This window comes from Tauraco erythrolophus, chromosome 1 (genome assembly GCF_009769465.1).
Source record: "Tauraco erythrolophus isolate bTauEry1 chromosome 1, bTauEry1.pri, whole genome shotgun sequence".
Classification (NCBI taxonomy): domain Eukaryota; kingdom Metazoa; phylum Chordata; class Aves; order Musophagiformes; family Musophagidae; genus Tauraco; species Tauraco erythrolophus.
In genome coordinates, this window is record NC_141465.1 from 68,036,408 (window position 1) to 68,052,919 (window position 16,512).

A 16,512-nucleotide genomic window follows, 5' to 3' on the forward strand; every position below is an offset into this window, starting at 1 on the left:
CCATACCATAGTATCAAACAATCTCATAAGCTTCATGTTTTCTTCCAATTAAAATATACAGTGGAAAACATTACCCAAAACAATACCAAACTCCAAAAAACACAATCTAACCTAGAACTACAAAGGGTCAGCTTAGCACTACATGCCCTGGTCTATGCTTTTGTGTGACTGAAATTATGCGAGTCACCCACAAACTGGAGAACATTGGGGAAAAACACTGCATACAATGAACACACAACACAATTTGGGAAAAATCAGAGAACAGCAATCACTGGACAACAAGGAGAATCCCCTTAGGAACCATGACACTGATGAACAGCAGTACAACAGTTACAGTTCCACCACCTTTCCACATCAGTGTCATACTAAAGGTTCAGCTCTAGCAGTTAAAATGGCTGGTAAACATTCAAATCATTTGTAGGAGTATGCCTAAGACAGACTCCAAGAAAACCACTTGGAAAGAATACTACCAAATCCCACAGCAAACAGCACCCTAACTGCTATTATTTATAATGAAAACTGATTTCTAGTGAAAATTCCATTACTCCAGCCTCAGTCTGCTCTTCATGCTTATGGATACACTATTTACTTCTAAGGTTGAAATTCCCAGCATTTTTCAAACCAGGTTATTTTGGAGAATAGACCAGGATTACTTCTCCATAACCTCTCTAGCATAGTGCAGTGCCCCAAAAAAGAAAGAAAATAGAGGAAAATGTGACCACAGGTCCCATTAAGGATATCATACTCATAGATTCACAACAAACAAAAACAAAAACCAAACCAACAAACAAAAAACCCCACACCAGTAAGAAGTATCTGATTTTCCCCAATGGAAAAGTAACTTTCTGCCAAAGAGGGTTTAGACATCAAGGAAATTCTATTTTCTGATGGGGAAAATATATGTAGTTTTCAGGCCTTATCAAGCTACTTGTAAAAAGGTATTTTGATTTTGTTTTTTTTTCACCTGATAATGTAATTTTTTTCATATTCTACATTTTCTTCTTATCTTCTCATGATTCTCAATTTCAAGATGCGTTACTTCCTTTGATGATAACGCCAAGGCTGCTTGAAATAACATCATGCTCTTAGTATTCAATTCTGAAAGCTTTTTAAGTGTGTGCAACTTTACAATTTAGCATTGCTTTCCTCTTCAAAGAGACATGTTGGCTATGTATACTTCTCTACAGTTACCTGAAGAAACTCCTCGTATCCTAAAAGTGGAACAGAAACACATATACCCTGTGTCCTTTTCACATTTCAATAAAATCAACAATGACTGTAAAACACAGCTTTTGACACTCAACATAGCATCTAAACTGTAATAACTTAAGATCTCCTTTCCACGGATCAGAGAAAGAAGGTTAAAGACTATTGGACAAATCAATAAATCTGGTCATTTTAACTGTGGAAGATATGCTGCAGCAGAAACTCCAACCGTCACCTGGGCTTTGTCTCATCACATCATTCGGAACTCCTAAGGAAAAGAAATCAACTGACAGGCTAAACATATCAAAAATTCAACTGAAATTAGCTTTGGCCTGCTATGAGATCATCAGCAGTCATAACGAATGGGAAGTCTATTTTTGTTTTGTTTAAAAGTAAAAGCTGAAAGGCACTACAAGTACCCTCAGCCTGAAAGCCAGTCAATCAGTAAATATATTTTTGTTGAGACTAAAGTTAACCTGAAACAAAATTTGCTAAAAAGGCAGAGAATTTCACTTATCAAAAAAATCCCTTAGTGCAAATTATCAGAATAATTTTGTATCTTACTAACATGCTAATATTTGTGATCTCTAAGTTATGCACTAGAAGCTCAACACCCTTACAACTGAAGTATCATTTCTTCCACAACTTTCCAGACTTGCAACTCCATTTCTTAATAAAAACTGGCATAAAATTATTCACTAAACCGTTCAACTAAACAGAAAAAGATTCAAGCCAAATTTGGATTGAAGGACAAGGAACCCGTAAAAGCATGACCAAGAAGTTTGACTAAAAAGAGACAACAAGTAGATGTGCTATGTCTATCACGTTTAACCAAAGAGGAAGGTCCCCCCCAGCACTCTGAAATAAGCAAATATGGGAAACAGAAGGGTGCTTTTGTGCCACAGAAATACCTCTTCTATCTTGCTTCTAGGTAACAAACCCATTTTAAGTATACTCCCTGAAAAAGAGTGGAAGAGCAAAAAAGGTAGAGAGAAAACAAAACAAAACAGAGGTATTTGCCAAAAGGTATTTCTCAGAATAGAAATTTGCAATTGCTAACAGCAGACTAAGCCCACTAGATTGAGGCACGGGACTCAGTTTGATCACAAAACAAGAGAAGTGAGTGACAAATATACAACATTGGTTAAAGAATGGGAATCAGAACGGGACAGGCAGAAATAACAAGCAGATTACTTTTAGGACTGGCTGGGAAAGAGACAGAAAGTGAGCTAGAAAATCACATGGAAGATGGCAGGTGAAGAGTGGAGGTAGAGAAAGTATATAGTCACAACTCCTTGATCCATAAGGAATGACAATCCCTAGTCATTTTACTGCTTAAGAGTAGACAATAAATGTAAAGGCCCTATGCCATGCGGTTTTACTATGTGCCACTTCACTTACAATGAAGGGAGCTTTTCTTTGCCTCATTTTAATATCAGAAAGTAACAAACACACACAACGGAAAACTAGCACAGCTATGAAGTGGAGAAAAGCTTATAATCATAAACAATGCTGATTAAATAACCTTAATTCTTCTTTCACCCCTATCTGTACACAAGTGTCATTTGTAACAAGATAATAGTCTATTTTTCCCATTGAACTCTCATCTCATTCAGGGGCCAGAGCAAACATGCTCTGGGAATAATCATCATGTAACTGCAGGAGACTATTTTTGGGGGGCCACCGCATTCATTTTTTTTGCAGAAATTAAAAAACAATTACAATATGAATTGGAGGATTGCAGAAAAGGAAAGTTCTTAAATATCTGAATTTCATTTTGCAAATGAAGTCCATGACAATTATCCCTTACTGTATGCAGTAATATAAAAGAATTTTTAAAGTCAGGCTATAGGAGTATGATCCTGCAAAATTCTTGGACATGTTCTTTCACTATGTCTCAGTAGCCTTCTTCTGAAATAGAGATCATACCACATTCTGAGTTCATGGCAGTGTCTTCAAGATTAACGTTGTTTGTCAACCCCTCAGCAATGAGCTATACTATAGAAATGTGCCTTCAAAAAAGTAAATTTTAATTATTAGCAACTTAACTAGCAAGGAATAGTCAAACCACTAGATATTAAAGACCTGGATCACACAGAACTGTGAAGGTAAAAACTAATTACAGGTTAGTAGCCCAATTGAGCATTGTCTGTCTGTGGTCTGAACATACAGTGTTCTGCACATTGATACTGCACATACACTGGATATGGAGTACACACAGAATGACATCTGAGGTCTCCTTACTGCAGAATGTGTCAAGACCATTAGCTTTCTTGCCTGTTCTTTCAGAACAGAGCAACACATCTAGAATTCAGCAAAAATTAAACGAAGAATTCATTTTGAAGACGAGTCAAACAGTAGTCCAGTCTAAGCAGCCACATAGATCAAAAATACCACAAGAGGTAAAATCATTATACTGGGTTGCTTCTTACAATAATTCAATTGCCCAAGAGATACATCCTTGCAAAATTTAAAGCTGATATCCCCAAAACTAACTGCAACGCTGTAAGAACGAAGCAAAATTGAATACAAGATTCCTAGGGTGAATACAACCAAAGCACTGGTTTGCCCCTTCTACCACATAAACTAATCAGAATATAAAATAATCGTTCATGTCCTTCTGGGCTAAGTACTCCCACGCAGAGAGGTACCAGCAGCAGTCACTTTCACAACTAGCTCCTGGTGCCGTTCTAGATTTGACCTAAATAGACTTTTGTTTTTCCAGCCAAATCAAATCTTTACAGCAGTTTGTTCAACAGCAACTGAACCACAGCCGAAATCAACAAGTAATATTAAACGGGACTTATTCTGAAGCCATTTGCCTCACCAACCTCCTTATCAGTGTACTGTAAGGCTACAGCAGCCCATAACGTAATTTTCAAGCAAGTCGGTGTAACCATTAATGCTACACTGGGACGCTCAGCAAACGTAATGTAACATAAGACAAGTAGCCAGCAGCGGTTTTGGGGATATGGACCACTGTCCACCATTAAAATCAAGTTGTCTGCTGCCTGAGAACCACTTCAACACAGAGAATGTTCAGCAAAGATTGGCTCGTTTTCCCTCCCACTTCTAATTAGCCACAATAAATCTCCATTAAGTGATATCCAGGCAAGCAAATACAAACACTAAAACAAGTGATCCCAAGTGTAACTTAACTTTTAAAAGCTGCATTTTGTTTATCGTGTGAAGTTGTCAGCACAGCGTATTTACTCAGTAATACTACAAAAAAAAAAAAATCTATATAGAGCCACTACCATTAACTGGCACACACAATTAATAAAGAAGTTAAATACTTGAAGACTACACAAAAATGCTTTATTCACCAAATAAATTGGCAAGGTGACAGGCAACTTCTGCATTGCTATTTTCTGACTTATAAATACAAATCAACATAGGAAAAAAAAGGGAAACACTTATTGTGTATCTGCAATGTAAAAGGGAGAGCTTAAAAATAAGTTTCCTTCTGTCTTCTTCTAAAAAGCATATTAAAAAAAGAAAATTTAACAACATTTGAAATCCCAGACTGAGAGGCCTTTTTAGAAGACCTGATTTTATAATACTATTTGATCTGCAGTTTGCAAACTTCTGAACATGTTAGAACTAATGGCAAATAGAAATAGATCAAGCTATCAAGAAGTTGCTGAACTAAAAACGATATCAAAAAAGGTGCATGGACCATTTGAGATCCACTAAAGACTTAACTTCTTTGCCTCACTGAAATTCCCAGTACATAACCAAAAATAAACATAAAAGCAGAAACACATGCTGATATTTTAAGAAAAGCCTGAAAAATGTTTTGAAGACTTTTCAATACTTTTTAGGCATTGAAAGTGCATCACGTAAAAAAGATCCAAAATGCATCTTTTTCCCTACTTCCATTGGGCTTTTTTTTTTCAGTCCATCCCAAATGTAACCTTTTCAGACCAAAGACTTGCTCAAGATTAATGCAGAAGCACCACATGAAAGCTGTTAAAAAGTACCACTTCTGTGGTGTTCTAGCAAAATTAATATATAGAAACACAGATCTACTTCTTTCCCCAAATTTAGCAGACTTTTTGACCTATGCAGTAAAGCTGCTGTAAGAAATTAGTTTGTTGTGAGTTTTTTTTTTAAATATTCTTTGAGCAAAATATTTATGAAGCAATACTGTGAAACAAATTCATTGGATTAAACTACATACTCAACTGTATTCTGAATATTCAATTAAAATAAACCATCAGTGTTGATCGCTGCATCTCTAGATCTCTTAAACAGTAACGTCAGATCAGGTGCTGAACTTTGTGCAGGCAGAACTTCTTACATGGTGTCCTCAGATTTACACATGTGCACAGGGCTTTCTTTGCAAAGTCAGCTACATGGGCTAGACCTACTATTCAGAGATTAATAAAAGCACCATGAACTACTAAAGAGATGCAGCAAGTTTCATGCAAACTAAAGATCAAGAGAAAAATCCTTCATAGTAATTCAAGCAAAAGATGACATTACAATAAAAAAGAATTTAAAAGTAAATAAAAAACTGATTTTAGAACCAGTGGTTCCAAAGCCAACATCACCATCAGCAACCTATGAAATAGTAAAATGCATGAACTTTCCAGGCAAACAGCTCTCAAGAAAGAGATTTTACTCTGAGGAATTCTGAAGGCTGACAGTGGTGTGTCAGTTTAAAAATTTTGTGAAACACCATATGAGTTTTCAACCATTTGTTCTTCATGAACAATTTTATTTAATGACTGGAAACAGTCCACGCCATAATGGTGAACAACTGAAACAATCACAAGCAACTGCTACTCTACAGAGTATTTAATTTATGTAATTAATATATTTTGATACGAGTAATTTCTGAGATCAGAAGGAATCATACTCATTCGTCTAGCCCCCTTCTCAGTACTCACTGTAATATCATGCACTGGACTATCCCCTCTAATAGATCCAGCTCTTGCAAGAGACTCCTGCTTCTCTTCTACTTAACAGTGCATCTTGAAGAGCCACAAGCTTTTCTTCCCTTATGGCTGCTTGAGAGGCCTCAACAGTTCATTTGCAACAGAAATAACTGAGAGGAGAACCAGGGTCACATCAGAAGTTGGACCTCCAGTTACACTACAGTAGCTATCAATTTAGCAGTGCAGTGTATGTTAACCACTGATACTAAAAAATATCTATCATCTTCACTTTCAGATAATTTTAATATATAAAAGTGGCCAACATGTAGTACTCAGTCTTATACTGGGAGCTGGAAGACAAAAAATTAAGTTATCAAATTTACTTTCTTGCTACAATCATTCCTGCTCCTTCTATCGATGCTGCATCTTGCTGAATTCAAAGCACGCCAAGGATGGGCAGGTCACCATTTCGCTTGAGGAACTGTGCTCCCCACCTAACTATTAATCTCATGAATCCAGTGAACAGCACAAGTCAGCTGAGGATCTTGGTGTGTACGTTTGGCTTCTCCAGCTCCTGCCTGTAAGGTGCCACATTTGTAAGAAGTGGAAGAGTTTACAGTAGATTCAGTAGAGAGAACGACACTGTTTAACCAGGAGGAATACTGGCTAAGCTGGAGTTTCTGGAGATTGTCTGCATGAGATGACTACCTCTGTCTCAGACCAAGAAATTTCCCATATGCTGTGTACACTGTTCTGAAAGATTATGTATATGGCATGAATGTGCATGTCAAACCGTACCCACCTCTACTGACCTCAACACAATGTGCCATTCAGCCTCTGACAAGCAATGGAATGATCCCTCTCCCAAGGTGCACAAGTCTTTGAGAGATACTGTAATTGGTGTTCTCTTGTCCACGTGTTTTTTTTCATTGTTTCTTCAAATTACACAGAGTAAAGTCTTTCTAATAACTAAGATCTTCTGAACTGAATGTGATATTCCACAGCAAATCTGTTTGATTCCGTTAGAACTGCTTCTCAGCTACACACAATGCTCACTTACATAAAACCAAAAATGGCTATGCTCATTGCTATTACCAGATCACTCTAGTAATTGAGTTTACTCCTTTTTTTCCCCTTTTATATTTACTGCATTCCAGATCCCATACCCTTTATATAAGTTTTTAAAAAAAATAAATTTATATACTCACAGGTATTTCAACCTTCACAAGCTAGTATTTCTCCTTTTCCATTATTCTTTTTCAATCTATCCAGCTACAATAACATTACCTGTGACTATGCTCTTAAACTTCACCTGCAAGCTCTTAACGAAGGTGCTATATATGAATTATTTTTTTTCCCCCTCCTCATAGCTTCCTGCCCACTGACAAGGAAATCAAAGTATTTTGAAAAAAAATCAATGCTTTGTTGCTTATTTTCTCTTTATTGTACACTCTGAAAAGCATTAAAGAGATAAATTTTGAAGTAATATTTAACAGAACTGACTTGAGTCAAATAGCTCATAAGCATTATCTTGCCAGTTACCTGATCAGTACTTTTGCAATTATTTAATCCTTTATAAAAACATTTAATTGAGTTTGTCAGTATTCTCCATCATGTTCCCTGTTTGTTCAATTATCCAGTAAAGTCCCGGTCTGCAAGCTTTCACAAGAACTTGACTTTTAAAACAGGTTTTTTCAAATTATAGTTTTTAAAAGAAGTATCAGAAGAAGAGCTGGAAGCAAGCAACAAAAGGAAAAGTGCTCTCCTGTGGCAGGTGGGAGGAGGGGGTCAAGTAGGAGCATGTTCTCTTGTGGCGCCCTGGCTCCACACCTTCCTCTTCTGCAGGGCTGCCTGATTCACCGTCACCAGAGCAAGCACTGGCACCAGCAGCACAGAGCAAGAGTGGGACACACACCAAGCCCATGCTCCCAGGCTGGAGCACACTGAAGCATGCTTGGCCATGTAAACGCCACCTCAAGCCCAGACTTCGCATCCGAGCACCACAGCCCTTACCAGTCAGCTGTCTCAGCTCTGCTGAGAAAAAGGGAAGGAAGGGGTGGAGGCATTCATCAACTATGCCATCTTCTTCACTGCTACATCTCACAGTCAGTTAGTGCACTTGATAGGTGACATGGCAGAACCACAAGCCATTAATCACAGCAATATTCCCCTGTCAGAATGTTTAAATTTACAGTGATGCAGGTCTTCATACACTCAGTGTCCAGAAATTTAGTGATACTGACTCCATCATGATTAATTCCATTATTTTGCTAGGAAAAGAACTTGGATTTGGACAAAAAATACGGGAATCATTCTCTTCCCTTCTGAAAATCAAAAGTGCTGTATTAATTGGCACCTCTATATTCTAGCGTTAAATTAAACCTAATAGGGCCCATAATCAGACCTGGAAATGTAAAGCTTCCCAGCATTCACTACATGTTTTAGATATCATGTAATGGTGGGTATGTAATAGTCGGCAAAAAGGTAAGCAGTTCATCTTTCTTCCCTGAGGCGGGATAAAGTATGTGTAGAGGTTTTTAAGAACAAGTTTGACAATCCTTCAATTAAGATTTCATACCCTTTCTAGCTACCCTGTTCCGGTGCTCAAGTACACCTAAAATTTCACCTAAAACCTGATCCAGATTTTAGCTTTTTCCAAATTTGGCTTACTAATTCTTGTAATAAAGATACTGAAAGCCATTTATTTTCCTATCCATAGCATCTCCCACCATTTCTGAAGTTTATTATCATGTATGTTATTCCTCCCTTTACTCCCCTTTCTAGAATAAGCTAGATCTTTCAAAAATGAGGTTTGTTCTTAAACGTATTATTCTCATTCTGCTCCCCTAGACCTTCTAGGATATTCATCTGTATTTCCAGGTGCTAGCACTTCTTCACTCAGCTGCTCTCTGTCCCAAAAGCCAGCATTAAAACAAATGTACTTTGGTATGTCAATCACTTTGAACTGTTTCAAATTCATCTCCTGGTCTAACACTCCTCTTTCATTTTCTTCCCGCTTATACGGCCTTTCATTCCCTGAACTGCTATCTGTAAAGTACTTGGGCCACCCTTATCTCTTCCAGGCAAGCTTTGAGTGACTGTGTATTTCTGGTTGCTTCTCTGCACATTAAGATGTTTTTCAGTTGCTTCTGAACTACTAAAACTCTCCACAAGATTAATTTGTTAAAACAATCACTATTTCATGGAAATTCTTGCTATTTGAAAGCTACAACAGTCCACCATCAGATTAACCTGCTGCTTAAGAATTTGAATTTTATCGCTTTTCTTTAGTTTGTATGCTGCTGGTTTGGGGGATTTTTGAAGAGGAGATACATTCTAATTTGATACAGAGCTGTATCTTGTCTTATTTTCAATAAGAAAACATGAAAGCCTAATTACATTGCGTTTTAACAATGAATTATATCTTAAATGCAGAATCTGTTCAAAATTTTTTTTTTTTAAGTACTGGAATAGGTAAAGAGCAAACAAGGTTCAAGAGGTAGGCCACAGAATCAAAGCCGCTAACCTTAATGTCAATGGTAATGGAAGTCTATGATGAAAGTTCCCAAAGCCTGTTTTTACAGACACTAACTAGCATCTTATGGCAGACAAGAGACAAAACAATGAACGCATGTGGAGATTGAACCATCTTCACTCCCTCGAATACCTGATGCCTCCTTGAACACAAGGCAACGCTAGCTGACAACAGTAGTCGACAACCTAGTCATCTGAACAGTATTTGCTGAGTTTTTTTAAATTCAATGCAAAACCAAGTTGTTTTAGTGTTCAGTGTGAAGGCACATAATGTCAATGGCCCAAGTGCTTTTATGAGCGCACTGAATTCTTCAGATTAATTACTCTGAAAAAATGGCTGCAGATCTAAAGCTGGTTTATGCTTTCCATCTATAGGAAAACACAGCCTAGGTTTGATGTAAAATGTAGATAAAGTAAGTTTCATATATTCATTAATGCCAGGTATTACAAAGCATGAGGTGGTTTGCTTTTGTTAATAAAAACAAAAATATCCTATGAGCTATGCTTCCACATATGATGTGCTACAAATATACTTACATCTTTTGCCATGTTACCAAAGACTAGAAATCAGTCCTCTTAAAATCTTGACGGCTGCAGGACACGGAGACAATGATGCTATTTTCTAGAAAGCAAGTAAAGACAACATCAGCTATAAAAATGAAAGGAGAGAAAGTTTTTACAATTACTGACTACGACCAAATACAATTTGTTTTTTAAAAAAAACGTTTTTAAAGAGGAGAAAGTTTTCTGTCATCACCAATTCATCCCTTAAGGCCCCCTGCCTCAGGCTCACGCGTGGGAAACACTCCTTTTCCGTCAGCGGGAGTGAGCTCTCCCCTGGCAGGAGCGCCCTTCCCCCAGCACGTACCCGATCCCAGCGGGGCAGCGGGCAGCCCACGCCGGGCCGGTCCCTGTCCAGCTGCGCCCCTTACAACACCGCAAAGCAGGGCGCGGGCAGAAGCGGCGGGGGAAGAGATCACTCCCTTGGCCTCCTCTTCCCCACCCCCATTTCCAGCAGCAGGCACAAGTAGGCCTCAGGGGCCAGCTCCCCCCGGGGCCTTGCAGCCCCCCCTACCCCCCCTCCTCGCAGACGGACGGGCCGCGGCTGCACCGAGAGACAGAGACCGGCAGTCGCCACCGCGCCTCGGGCACCCAGCACCCGCCCGCCTCCCCCAACGCGCCCCCCGACCAGGGCCTCACCGCCCGGGCAAAGCCCTAAGCCCCGCGCCGCCTCCCCTCGGCAGCGAGGGGCCGCGCTAATCGCCTCAGAAGCGGCGGGGGCACGAGGAAGGGGGGACGCGCCCGCGCGCCAGGCGGCACCACCGGCGGCGGGGGGGAGGGGGCGGCCGGGGAGGGGGAGAAGGGTCTGCCCCCCACCCCGTCCCCAGCTTCTTCGCCCTGCCGGCGGCAGCACCCCGCGGCACCCCCTCTCTTCCTCCCATCCCATCCCATCCCATCCCATCCCATCCCATCCCCCCCCCCCCGCCGCTCGCCATCCTCTTCCCGCTGCAGGCCGGCGCGGGCAGCCCGCACCTGAGCGGCCGAAGGCAGAAAGAGCCGGCTCCATCCCCCGCCGCCGCCCCCAGACAGGGACCCGAAGCGCGGAGCAGGAGCACCCCCCGCCCGCCGCCGCGCTGCAGCGGAGGCGCCCAACTGCACATGTGCGGCGGCGCGCGCGCGGGCCTGGCGAGCCCGCCGGGAGGGGGCAGGGGAGGAGGGAGCCGGCGCGGGGCGGGGGGGGCGGGAGACCAACGGCCCCAACGGCAGCTCGGGCGGGGTGGGGGGAGGGGGACCGGTAGGGACCGCCCCCTTCTCCGCGCTCCGGGGCGGGGGGTGCGGGGGGAAGAGGCGGGAGGGGGGGGGGGGGTGTCTCGGCGGCGGGCTGTCACTTCCCAGCCCGCTTCTTGCCTTCGCTGGTCACCAGCCTCGCGGACTCCCGGCCAGCCGCCCCGCCTCGCTCGCCCGCGGCCCCGCACACCTGCCCGCCGCTGCTGCCCCGGCCCGCGCTCCAGCCTCCGAGGGGCTGCCCGCGGGGGGCGTGAGGGGGCGGCGGGCGGGCGCGCGCGAGCGCGGCGGCCCCTCCCTGGGCGCCGCGGGCGCGACCCCGCCGCTCTTTCCTCTTTTTTTTTTTTTTTTCCCTACCCCCCCCACCCCCCACCCCCCGTTGGCAGGGAAAAAAAAAAATTGAAACTTACACTTTTGTGCGTCCCACCGGCGTGACACTGCGCGCTGACGTCACGGGGGTGTAGCGTGCCTTGCACAGGCACCCGCGGAGCGGCTAAGCCAACCGCCCGCCGCTCCATGGGTGGATGGAGCATGCGCGGGATTTTCGCGCCTTCCGACTCCCCGCCCTGCGGCGCTGGCGGCGGGCGCGCGGGAAGCATCGGCGCGAGATTGCTCTTCGGCCCCGGCGGCCGCCGCCGAGCACGTGGTCGCCGGCACGGCCGCGGGCGGGCGCGAGCCGCCACCGGCACCGCGCTGCGAGCGGGCTGGAAGGCGCCGGGCTCCTCCGGCGTCCTTATCGCTGCGGGACACGGCCCGCGCCTTGGCACCGCCGCCGCGGGGAGGGGAGGGCCGGGCCGGGCCGGGCCGGGCCGCCTGGCTCGGCGAGCCCGCGCCGTTATCGCCCTTGCCGCCCAGCGGGTTTCTGGGGGCGCGGGTGCCGGCCGTGAGAAGCGGGAGCCGGTGGGGCAGCGCGGTGCGGTTAGTTGCCACAACATCCTGCCGGTGCTTCCTCATCACGTTTTGTCCGGCTGTTGCTTGAGCAAGTTTGCTTACAGCGGTCGTTGGTAAAATTGGGATTTTAGGGTAATCCAAGTGGAAGTTTTCCGATAGAGAGCTGCTGCTCTCAAGCTTGACTTAAGCCGGATTACACCAAAAAACGCAGCACTCAGGATTTCTGACACCCAGGCTGTGAAAGCTTCGCGTGCTCCATTGCCAGCTGCGTGCAGCCACAGGAGCCGTGTATGTTAGCTGGGCTTGCGTGATGTAATTGTACAAGAATGATGTAATTCTTGGCTAAAACCTTTCAGCATGCCTAGTGGGGGCTATAAAGGCAGAGTTGTCATGGTGGAAACTGCAGCGAAGTCAAAGCCCTACACCTCCAAAGCTGCGTATCTTGTAAGAGCAGATACAAGACTCGTTAATGAGGGGGAGCTGCGGGCAGCTGTGATACCAAGCCTGCGTGGCACAAGGCTGTTCACAACATGCTCAAGAGGGGGGCAGGAAGTAAAAGGTTGGTTCTTTGTCTAAAACCATGCTGCTTCCTGATGCCTGGGAAAGACGAGTAGTCGGGAATAGAAGTCATGACCAACAGAGCCACTATACAGAAGCAGAGCAGAACACATCTAGCACAGATGTCAGAGAAGACACGTTTCATCATTTGGCTAGATTCACATGTAGTTACTTTTATACCTTACTCATTTTTTTTAATTTTTTTGAGATGTTGGGGAAGTTGTGTTTTGTAATAATGAGCTAGCTATCTTCATTCTCTTGATAAATAGCAATCTTTGAAGTTTTTCATTCACAGTAACCACCTGCTTGCTGCTCTGGGGTTCCACGGCTGCTCATTGAGAGAAGTACCCTGCTCTGACAACCACCATTACCCCATTTCCCCTGTTCTTTCTTGACTAAGCTTGGTGGCAGTATACATCAGAGAAAAGATGATAATGAAAATGTTTATTACTTTTCAGAAAGAGGCAAAAGCTTGACACCCAAAAAATAAGACACGCCCCAAGCCAGCTGCAGAAAAAAATGCTTTCTGGAAGGCAGCAGCATCACTGGTTGATGGTGCTGCTCTCCACCTTCCAAGTCATGTAATTGTGCCTGTGGATTTAAACTGACCATATCTCTTGCACGGGCTTCTCCGCTCCCCCTTTTCGCATTAATTCTTGTAGTAAAAACTGTTCCACTGTCCCAACTACCATGAGCTCCTGCAGCCTCCAGGAACGCACCCTCAACAGGTAATGTCTGTCTCAGTGAAAAAGGGACCATAAAAAAGCAAAAGTGCTTTTAAAAAGGTAGAATTACATGACTGCGCTGAGATACAAAGCATTTGCTCTGCTGTTTTTTCAAAACGGTCCTAGTGCCATTTTGAAAAAGTCTCACGTTGAAGAGAAACCTTCTACCTTCTCTACTGCAAAGCAAAATTGATAGAAACTTAGAAAAAAAAAAGAGAATAATTCATTTGCAACTGTGCTGGGTAGGGACTAAGATAACTATATTAGCTTTCAGAACGGAGGAGCAGTGGCAATTGGAGGACAAAATACGAACCTCACACCACTGCCTGCTTTTGCACGCTACACAGCTGCTCTGCAAACATCAGAGTTGATGCTTTCTTGACCCTAGTCAGTAAAGAAACAGTGATTGAAGAACACCTTTTTTAATTACGCCAATCCTTTTATTTACACTTGTCACGTAATCCTGCTGTGTGGCTCATGCTTCCCCATAAGCCTCTCTTTGCCCCCAGCTTCCTGTGAGACAACTGAACAAGGACAAACAAGAGGGGGTGTCCTGGTTCGCGAGCATTTATTCCGACACATCACCAACTGCCCAAGCATACCCACTCCCAGGTGTTGTTTTTTTTTTCTTTAGCAGAGGGTTGTTCACAACTAATCTGAAGTATTTGTACCAGCGGAAAAACCTTCAGCATTTCTCTAATCTCCAAGCACGCCTTTCTCAGGCATTTTGGAGCTTTAGGACTTGGCTTCTGTTTGTAGTGGCAAAAGGCTATTCTAGTTCACAACTGTTTTCTGTGGCCTGCCTCCTTTGAGGAGTGCTTCAAAAGCAGAACAGATCACAACTTCAAACAGCATCAGTGTGGCAGAACTGCGCAACAGGCGCAAGGAAACTGTTTCAAGAGCTCACCTGGTCTAACCTATGACAGGTGCCAGAGGACACATTTTGACCTACACGCTTCAGAACTGGAAGCTATTCCATCTGCAGAGAGGGCCCTGTGTGACCTCCTGGCTTAAATAAAGAGCTAATACCAGCTAACAATCTGGTCAGCATCTGGCTTCGTTGGGAGGCAGCATCTCCACATCCTCAAATTTCTGATCTATTTTAGAAAATAAAAAGTACAGCTTAGTACCATAACCTTGAAGGTGTTGCCATTCCTCGATTTGGATTTTGTCCCCTAAGCCACTCTGCTCACGCCATTGTCCAATTTGTTATTCATCTGGAAGAGAGGGCTCCAGGGAGATACTACAGCACCCTTCCAGTACCTAAAAGGGGCCTACAAAAAAGCTGGACAGGGACTTTTAACAAGGGTGTGTAGTGATAGGACAAGGGGCAATGGCTTTAAACTGAAAGGGGGCAGATTTAAATTAGATATAAAGAAGAAATTTTTTACAATGAAGGTGATGAGGCACTGGAACAGGTTGCCTAGAGAAGCTGTGGATGCCTCATCCCTGGAAGTGTTTAAGGCCAGGTTGGATGAGGCTTTGGGTAACCTGGTGTAGTGGAGAGTGTCCCTGCCCATGGCAGGAGGGTTGGAACTAGATGATCTTTGAGGTCCCTTCCAACCTAAACCATTCTATGATTCTATGATCTCCAGCAATCAGGAGATTTTCCTAGTCTCCCTTGGTGACTCTCCATCCTTAGGGTCAAAAAGTTTTTCCCACTCAGCAGTGGTAATTATTCAACAGAGGCAACGAGAGAACTAAAGCAGCACACGCTTCCTGGACTACCAAGCAAAGCTGGTAGAGGCATGCCTTTCCCCATCTAGCCTTTTGTCTCCTTTAGGGCGGGGTGGGCCACACATCTCCCAGCCCTTAGGACATCTTGGTGCTCTTCCTTCTCGCTTCACTGGTTTTGTTGGCTTCCTTGTTGTCAGGTCATCTTAATAGTGGATGTCTGGTATTTGCTGCTCCTTATAAGCTACTGCTGTTCCATAGAATCATAGAATGTTTTGGGTTGGAATGGACCTCAAAGATCATCTAGTTCCAACCCCCCTGCCATGGGCAGGGACGCAACCAGGTTGCCCAAAGCCTTGAACACTTCCAGGGATGGGCATCTACAACTTCTCTGGGCAACCTGTTCCAGTGCCTCACTACCCTCAATGTAAAAAAATTCTTCCTTATTTCTAATCTAAGTCTCCCCTCTTTCAGTTTAAAGCCATTTCCCCTTGTCCTATCACTACACACCCTTGTAAAAAATCCCTCTCCAGTTTTCTTGTAGGCCCCCTTTAGGTACCTGGAAGACTGCTAGGTCTCCCCAGAGCCTTCTCTTCTCCAGGCTGAATAACCCAAACTCCCTCAGCCTGTCTTCACAGGAGAGGTGCTCCAGCCCTCAGGTCATCTTTGTGGCCCTCCTCTGGACCTGCTCCAGGAGCTACATGTCCTTCTTGTGTTGGGGGACTCCAGAGCTGAATGCAGTATTCCAGGTGGGGTCTCACGAGAGCAGAGTAGAGGGGCAGAATCACCTCCCTTGACCTGCTGGCCACGCCTCTTCGGATGCAGCCCAGGATACAGTTGGCTTTCTGGGCTGTCAGCGCACATTGCCGGCTCATGTTGAGCTTCTCATCCACCAGCACTCCCAAGTCCTTTTCCTCAGGGCTGCTCTCAATCCATTCTTCGCCCAGCCTGTATTTGTGCTTGGGATTGCCCCAGCCCACGTGCAGGACCTTGCACTTGGCCTTGTTGAACTTCATGAGGTTCACACAGGCCCACCCCTCAAGCCTGTTTCCCACAAAGATGTTAACGCTGTTAGCATGGTTTGCCCCCTGTCACTCAGGGGTCCAGTTTCCTCCACCTTTGGTTCTCCCCGCATGCTGAATCCCACTGCCAGGATTGCTTATGGAACAAAACTACAGATTCCTTCCCTAGACAAAACTCAGGAGTGCTTTTGTGGTTAGATTACTCCTGGGTTCACTCCAACAGGCAGCAAGACC

General features: G+C 44.2%; 1 protein-coding gene across 3 annotated transcripts in view; it reads right to left on the minus strand.

Moving 5' to 3' along the window:
* The window catches only part of TFDP1 (transcription factor Dp-1), a 47,187-nt gene extending 35,260 nt beyond the window's left edge, over positions 1-11,927 (minus strand). For 2 of the 3 annotated variants that reach the window (XM_086619756.1, XM_086619743.1), the window contains exons 1-2: positions 11,157-11,225; positions 10,161-10,245 (exon numbers count right to left, since the gene is read on the minus strand). In XM_086619756.1, coding sequence (XP_086475882.1) covers positions 10,161-10,172 — 12 coding nt within the window. In that variant the 5' untranslated portion in view covers positions 10,173-10,245; positions 11,157-11,225. Of the gene's footprint in view, positions 1-10,160; positions 10,246-11,156; positions 11,226-11,818 lie in introns of those variants that run through there. The other variant, XM_086619750.1, reaches the window with a different exon arrangement.
* Positions 11,928-16,512: the final 4,585 nt, after the last annotated feature.